The sequence below is a fragment of the Nicotiana sylvestris genome, chromosome 5, assembly GCF_000393655.2.
Source record: "Nicotiana sylvestris chromosome 5, ASM39365v2, whole genome shotgun sequence".
Lineage (NCBI taxonomy): Eukaryota > Viridiplantae > Streptophyta > Magnoliopsida > Solanales > Solanaceae > Nicotiana > Nicotiana sylvestris.
The window spans coordinates 59,229,296-59,236,852 of NC_091061.1; the positions used below are offsets into that span (position 1 = coordinate 59,229,296).

The window sequence follows — 7,557 nt, forward strand, 5'->3', positions numbered from 1 at the left end:
AACCACAGAGCATACTCAGACAGAACCTTGACTCAGTTACCAAGATAAATCTTTTCTGATGTGGAAGATCAGACTATGCTGCAACCACAGAGCATACTTAGACAGTACCTTGGCTCTGATACCAATTGTTGCGGAAGCCAAATGTATAGAGTGTGAATAAGTCACAACTACTATACCAAAAATTATGACAGCCACCAAATAATAAATAAGACAATAAAGCAACAATAAAGGGAACACCAGAATTTACGAGGTTCGGCTAATTTTGCCTACTCCTCGGACACAACCAAATATTTTATTCCACTCCAAAAATACAAGTGAAATAATACTAAAGAGAGAAGATACAAATGCCTTAAACAGATGAGAAGGCAAATGAGAGGTGTGTTTAAATTCTAAACATTAGGCCTTCTTTTATAGGGGGAAAATCTCCGCAAAATTCAAGAGCACACCGATGTGGGACAAATTTGCCAAACTTCAACATCATCTGCATATTAATTAACAACCATAAACTCAATTTTGCTTAATATATGCCTAAAAACTTGCCCAACAAAATTATGAAAGCAATATCAAACTGAAGATGGGAACACAGGGATAATCTTGTTAAGGAGAATGCAAGAGGAGGATAATGCTGTAGAGAGGCCTTGTAATTTAGCTCCACTAACAATTAGAGAGCGGAGCTATATGGTCCGAGATGGTTCAATTGAATTCGCTTTGCCTGAATATTATTCTACACATATCACAAAAAAAAAGGCTTTTTGTATAGGCATGGATTATTGAATCTCAAGCGTGGAATTCTTGTATTTTTTAAACTCCTTGTTAGATTTTCTAACTCCAACATGGCTAACATTCATCAATTCAGAAGTTAGGACAAAAAAGTGCAACAAAAGACCATTCCTACTCCTACCATTCTTTTCTACCCCCCCCCCCTACCCCCTCCCAAACCCATTCTTTTTATCTCAAATGTTCGAGATTAAACCTTTTTACAACATGGTAGCCTCTAATGGCTGACAGATGATGCATGTTCACTAGGACTTACTATACAAAACAAGCTGCCAAAAATAATAACCAAAACATGAAGAGCTTCCTACTTTTTTCTAATCTTTTTTCTCTTATTACTCTTAGGAGAAGATGTGGTGGAAGATGTTTTGAAGCCTGCCCAGTGATTTTCAGCTTTGTCTTTGTTGAATGCCTTCTCGAAATCATCCTTAAGTTGTTCGTAACGCATCTTCTTCGATCTTTGTTCCTCAGGTGTGCCACTTTCCAGCGTCAATGGATTTAGCATTTTGTCCAGAATGTCCGAGCAATTAGGGAAAAAACGTCGACCTGTATCCACTGTCACATTTTTGGAAAAAAAGGCAGCATTGAGAAAGAACTTATCGAGCCTTAGTGACATTCATTTATCAAGCCTACTGGAAGAAATATTGATAAACACATTTCAATAGATTCAAACAGATACATATGCCTGCATACAGTTGAGCTTTTGCCTTTTGAAGCCTAAATAAACGGAGAAAGGAATAAAAGGCCATATCTATGAAATTGCTTTAATTTCTTGATCTCCTATAAGTAAAAGGGCAGCACAATGCTCTAAGCTCCCGCTATGCGCGGGGTCCGGGGAAGGGCCGACCGGACCATAAGGGTCTATTGTACGCAGCCTTACCCTGCATATCTGCAAGAGGCTGTTTCCACGGCTCGCACCCATGACCTCCTGGTCACATGACAGCAATTTTACCAGTTGCGCAAAGGTTCCCCTCCTTGATCTCCTATAAGCGGAAAGGGAAATTTAATTATAAGTTTTAGAACTTTTTTTATAAAGCAAATAGCATAAACAAAATAGGCTAGCCTACACTTGTATAATTTAGTGAAACCTAGAAAGACAGAAACAAAGGTTTTCACATATTATGGACATGAAAGAACATATTCAAAGGCTTAATGACAAACATAAGGAATTAAAATTTGTTCCATCTTAAGTTTTAGGAATTCTTCCTCCTCTAATTAAGGTCCTCGCAATTACCTGTTTTCTGCAGGGCTGCCAGTCGCTCTTGGAGTCCTTTTACATTTTCAGGTGGAAATCCATTCAAAACAACCCCTGTCAGATCTCCACATAAGTCATTTATTTCTGAAAGGCCAGTAAACTCCGAGGTCGACTCAACATGTGCTATATCCATGGCTAGCTTGGCTTCTATGGGAAACATCATGCGTGCCATTGCCACTGCAACAAAACACTAGTTAGGCAACACTCGGACACGGATCAAGAACATAAATGCAGGGACATAAGAGTGCAAAGTATGAACACCATCAAACATGTTTTTCGCATCTATATGATATAAACCCCATCATTGTTTAGTGTGAGGTTTATCTTGATATCTGGAACTTAAATATGAAGTATAAAACAAGGGAAGTATCAACAAAGGAAAACTAGAAATGAGCAAAGAAAAAGGAAATGTGACTCCTTTCTGGCTAAAATGAAAGCTGCTACTTAAAATTAGCTTCTTGAGGGAAGAGTTATGAACTGCACCTATCTAACTATCAGGGCTAAGGAAAATAGTCATGCGAACAATTTGCGGCAATACCAAGTGACCATCCATGCATAAACTTACTTTAACTTGTTTCATTTGAAGATGCATATTCAATATTACTTGGGAGGGAAAGCCAAAAGAAACTTAGCTATTAAATCTACAATATCCCGAAACTATTCTATCAAATACATATTTTAGAGGATAGTAGCAAAATACTTTTCATCTTGCATATTCTTGAGATTACTAAGGAAGTAAAAGAATAGTATAAATTCACATCAAATTGCAATACAAGATAGCTAATATATGACAAGGCATGTATGCTACAGTACCAGCACTTGTGCGCTGGTACTTGATTTTCTCTTAGTTAATCATCTAGTGATGGATTTTGATAGCTATAAACACTATTACTTCGCACTGAACATTGATGAAACGGATAGCTGGAATAAACAGATAAATGGAAATCGTAATAATTTGATAACGGTTCTCTTAAATGTACAGAATAAACTTGAAGACATGTGTCTAATGTGATCAAGGCTTAAACTTACGACGAAAGAAAAGAGCCCTAAATGACATTTTGCATGAAAGAAGTTTCAAACAGGGCACCATCTGAAGATTTTCTTTCTCTTCTGTTTCTTTTCTTAGTGTTCTTTTCCTTTTCTTTTTTTTTTTTTTTGGGGGGGGGGGGGGTTGGGGGGTGATGTTGCCAAAGGAGGAATGAACTATATTACTTGATGAAAAGAAGTATTTTATGTTGGACAAGCTTTATATATCAATAATAAAGGAGTGCTGAAATGGTTCTAGCTAAAACTAATCCTGACTAACATGCTTCAGATGTGAACATAGAATTTTTATTAGAGTTAACTAAGGCACCTCGATTTTCTAAGAGCAGCAACATCGCGAGTAAATCATCAGCCACCACAGATGATGATGTAGATATGTTTCCAATCATTGGATTCCTATTCATCTCTCTCTCCAAAACATCAATGCATAATCGGTCTTTATTAGTTATCTCTCCCTCTTTTGCTGTCTCATTATAATCCTTTAGCCGAGTCACCCTCAAACAGATGGATAATGCTGTAAGTCCATCCAGTGTCGTATCTAAGGCAGATGCTCCTTTGTCAAGTAAACTCATTATTATTGATGGTTCCATACGTCTAGCACCAACATGAAGGACCGTATATCCTCGGGAGTTACGAAGATTGACATCAGCTATACCCATCTTGAGTACCTCATTTACAACCTTAGAGTTACAATAGGCAGCTGCATAATGAAGAGCACAAGCATCATTTAAAGTGACATTAGACTCTCCCAGGAGTAACTTCAGCAATTCAATGTCATCGGACTCTAGAGCCTTGAGAATCTTCCTAATTCTCTTCTCGTGTAGGGAACCACCTTCCATTGTGTCTTGTTCAATCACTATTTGGGACTTAAGGCGGCGTGCCTTTATATCTGTCAAAACTTTGGAAGGAAGTTCTTTCTCAAGTGTAAAAATATCCAAGTCAGATCGTTCCACCTTCTGCACGCAGCGCTCTAAAAGTAGGTCCAGTGAGCAGTGGAAGGCCACTAAAAGTATAGGAATTACATCATCCACTGTAGCCTCATCAACCAGATTGACAAGATGCCGCTGCACATGCAAAAATCCCAATCAGAACTTGTATAATGCAATAGAAAACATAACATAGTTAGATGCAACACAAATCTCATGAAAAGGTGCTCTGCTTTCTTTTCAACTGGTATGAGTTCAATAACCTAGCTCCTTCAAATTAATGCATGGTTATTACTCTCAAGTTCCAGAGGCAGATCCAGGATTCGAAGGTGGCGGGTGCCACATTTCCTTTAATGTACATCTTATATTGACTATAGTTTTTGTGTGGAATGTGTATTCAGTTCCGTTCAATCTCCTTCGAGAGTAGTTGGGTCAACTTAATAGGTTTTTGATTTGCAAATATGAACATTACATCTCTTATATCAAGAAAAAAATGGAATCAACGTTTTCAACAAGGAATCACACCTCTATTATTAACAACACAAGTGAAAACAGTATTTCCGCTAGGGTAATTACATCTTTTCCTATATATTGAAAATAAACTTGCACATGTAGATTAATAACATTTTTCATTTAGAGAATCACACTCTCTCTATAAAAAATAAACTTGCACAAGTAAAATAACATTTTCAATAGAGGAATTACACCAATCAGAATAAGAAAAAAAGACATTTTCAATAGGTAAATTACACAATTACATCCCATAAGTAAATGCGGAACTAGATAAACGACAAGTCCCCAAGTTTCGAACTTGAGCCTTACACACAAGAAAAGCTTTCTAAAAGGCTTTACAGCATGACACCTTTGTCTAGTTTGAGACTACGTGTGGAAGGATTAGAATATTTAATGTTGTTCAAGAAAACTTCAACATATGTATATATAAAATTTGCCAACCTTGCCGGTGCCATGACACCCCTACCCTACAAGGTGGTTCCGCCACTGAGTTCCAATCGCACATATAGTTGACAGAGTGCTGGGCAGGTCCAGTCAGGATGATAATCAAATGTCCAATTACTTAAAATTGCCATGCTTCACTCAGCCTTTTGGACTAAATCTGCTGCAGCTTTTTATGAATATATATAACAGTAACTATACTTGAAGAATACTTCTGTTTCTATCCAAATCACTAAGCTGACATGCGTAAACTTATACTTTATTAACTGTCATATATAGAATTTTCACATCATAATGTGTCAGCATATTCATCTGTCTATAAATGGACGCTCAGAGCGAGTAAATCTGACTTATGATGCAGTATTGAATAAATGACTTAGCAGACAACAACAACAACAACGACGACAACAACGACCCAGTAAAATCCCATAAGGTGAGCAGCCCAAATTTTGATTCAATATTGAATAATAGATGAAGCCGTAAACTTCTAGTTATTCAAAGGTGATGGTTTCCATTTATTTTGTTGAAGTGATATGTTTATTTATAAAGCTGCTTCACTTGGCAAAACAAAGACACATTCCTTCGCGTCAGTTCAGCTTATATCATCTAGGCACCAACCAAAGAACAAGCTGAAACATGGTGTCTTAGTAAAGCATTTTCAGGTATGCTGACCACATTTTTCCCTTTAGAACAACAAGTGTCCCAAGTATAATTCTATGAGTCTAAGAACAAATTCAGTGCACAATACATTTATTACGCATATAGATTTAAGAGATAGCTATGCTTACCTGAACAGCCATGACAAGTTCTTTAATTTGGAAAGTGGCAAAAGCATACATGAGTTCCACAGCATAATTAATGGCAGGGCGGCAAGCATCATGAGTACAAGTGATATCAACGCAAGTTGAAACTTCCGGAGGAGGAGGCTTAAGCTTTCCAGTATACAAATAATTTAAGAAGACCATAAATGCTTCATAACCAATTGAGCCACCAGGCAACAAGTCCTTCAGTAAATACTTAGGTTTTCCTTCCTTCACAGAATTCTCATTGTCCTTAAATTTTTTATGGAAAAACTGACTTCGTGCAGCAAGAATACAGCGATTAACACCGACAGTGATTCCATCAACAACTATCTCTGCATCACTATAGTCATATTCAGCATTAAGCACGAGCTTTTCGAGATTACCACTTAGCTTACTCAGGCTCAGCAGATCAAGACGTGTCCCTGGTTCGTCGTGGATACAGTCCCTGTCTGATTCATAAGAGGATGAAGCAAAACTCCAAGATGATGAAAGTTCACTGCCATTGTCCATAATTCAAGCTTAATTCTTTCTTGTTATCCAAAATAGCAAGAATCCCTAAGAAAACAAGAATATCATCATAGACTAATAAACCTCAAACATTATGGAAGTTCAATCTTGTGTCCTTGAACATAAAAGAATTATTTGATCAATATCCAAATAACTATTTAACCCAAACAATAAAACAGTTAACGGTAACTTTCAAGATTCTTCAGCTAACTGACAGTTAAATCCTAAGACAAGTCCAAAAGAAGGCATGAACTTGCCTAGGTAAGTAGCCCCTCAAAGGTTTAGTGCAGCTACTTTACCGGGGATGGAAAAGCATTAGTCCATTTGATTCCAAATCATCTCAGAACAGCAACAACACCTAAGAGAAAAGGAAAAAAGACTAAATTTTTGGTGAGAGTAATATCTAGGCAAAGAAAGATGCTCAAATAACTAGAACTCTAATACTATTATTACTATACTCAGTTACCTGGAAAGGGGGCACTACTCTTCACAAGAACACCAAGAATCAATGTTTGAGGTGTCCGACTTCACAAACAAGCAAATACTTCAACTAAAAGTATCAAGATCTTAAAAAAGTTTGGCAAATTGCTAAAGTCAACTAGTCCACTTTACCTGATCTTTGGCCAAAACCACAAAGAACAAGTGGCTCAGATCATAAGGATAAGGAATATGCCCACAATTTCACAAATCAAGAAAAGAGAATCTCTTGTTGCTTTCTCTCTAAAAAGCAGCTCTATGGTTGTAGAGTAATAATTAAACTGAAATAGGAGATGACAAAGATACGGAATAAGGCAAAAAGGAGTAGTAATTATTGGCTACTAAACTTGTGAATAGGGTACGGATATTAGCTCCTAACCACTTGATTTTGTACTTGGACACTTTACTGCTAAGACTTGGAGCGCTTGTTTTGCGTAGTGGTTACGAACGTCACTTACCCGCCAACGTTAGGCTGATACAGTTGGCGGCTATGGCATTGCTTTGTCAATTTGACTGTACCAACGGTAGTCACTTCAGCTGGTTATCTCGAGAAAGTTTTAGGTATGTTATTACAACAACAACAACAACAAGTCACTTGGGTGGGCCGTATGTACGCAGATCTTATCCCTATCGGTAGAGAGGTGGTTTCTGATAGACCCTAGGCTCAGTAAAATAAAAAGAGCTAATATATTAATTTTATCCGTAAAAACTTTAGAAAGAAATAACAGCATCACATCACAGGAATATAGATGAAAAGCAAAACAATAACTACTAGATAAAAGCTGGACACTAAGAGGAACAAAAGAGAGAAAGTTTT

The 7,557-nt window shown here is 37.2% G+C and overlaps 1 protein-coding gene across 8 annotated transcripts; it reads right to left on the minus strand.

Annotated features, from left to right (window-relative positions):
* Positions 1 to 738: 738 nt before the first annotated feature.
* On the minus strand, positions 739 to 7,023 carry LOC104226790 (BTB/POZ domain and ankyrin repeat-containing protein NPR1-like). 8 transcript variants are annotated; one of them, XM_070174408.1, is made up of 7 exons: positions 6,876 to 7,018; positions 6,730 to 6,788; positions 6,563 to 6,642; positions 5,742 to 6,311; positions 3,384 to 4,137; positions 2,009 to 2,206; positions 739 to 1,329 (listed from the first exon to the last, which is right to left on the minus strand). In XM_070174408.1, the coding sequence occupies exons 4-7, from the start codon at positions 6,264 to 6,266 to the stop codon at positions 1,082 to 1,084; spliced, it is 1,725 nt and encodes a 574-aa protein (XP_070030509.1). In that variant the 5' UTR covers positions 6,267 to 6,311; positions 6,563 to 6,642; positions 6,730 to 6,788; positions 6,876 to 7,018; the 3' UTR covers positions 739 to 1,081. The 8 variants fall into 8 exon arrangements, with proteins under 8 accessions (XP_070030509.1, XP_009777164.1, XP_070030508.1 ...); XM_009778862.2 differs by having other exon boundaries at positions 6,521 to 6,642; positions 6,876 to 7,014; XM_070174407.1 differs by having other exon boundaries at positions 6,563 to 6,621; positions 6,876 to 6,991.
* Positions 7,024 to 7,557: the final 534 nt, after the last annotated feature.

Coding starts and splice junctions, on each gene's coding strand:
- LOC104226790 (XM_009778858.2), bottom strand. CDS start 6,266: ATGGACAATGGCAGTGAACTTTCATCATCTTGGAGTTTTGCTTCATCC. Junction 4,138..5,741: donor AACTTGTCATGGCTGTTCAG/GTAAGCATAGCT, acceptor TTGCATGTGCAG/CGGCATCTTGTCAATCTGGT. Junction 1,330..2,008: donor GGCAGCCCTGCAGAAAACAG/GTAATTGCGAGG, acceptor AAAATGTGACAG/TGGATACAGGTCGACGTTTT.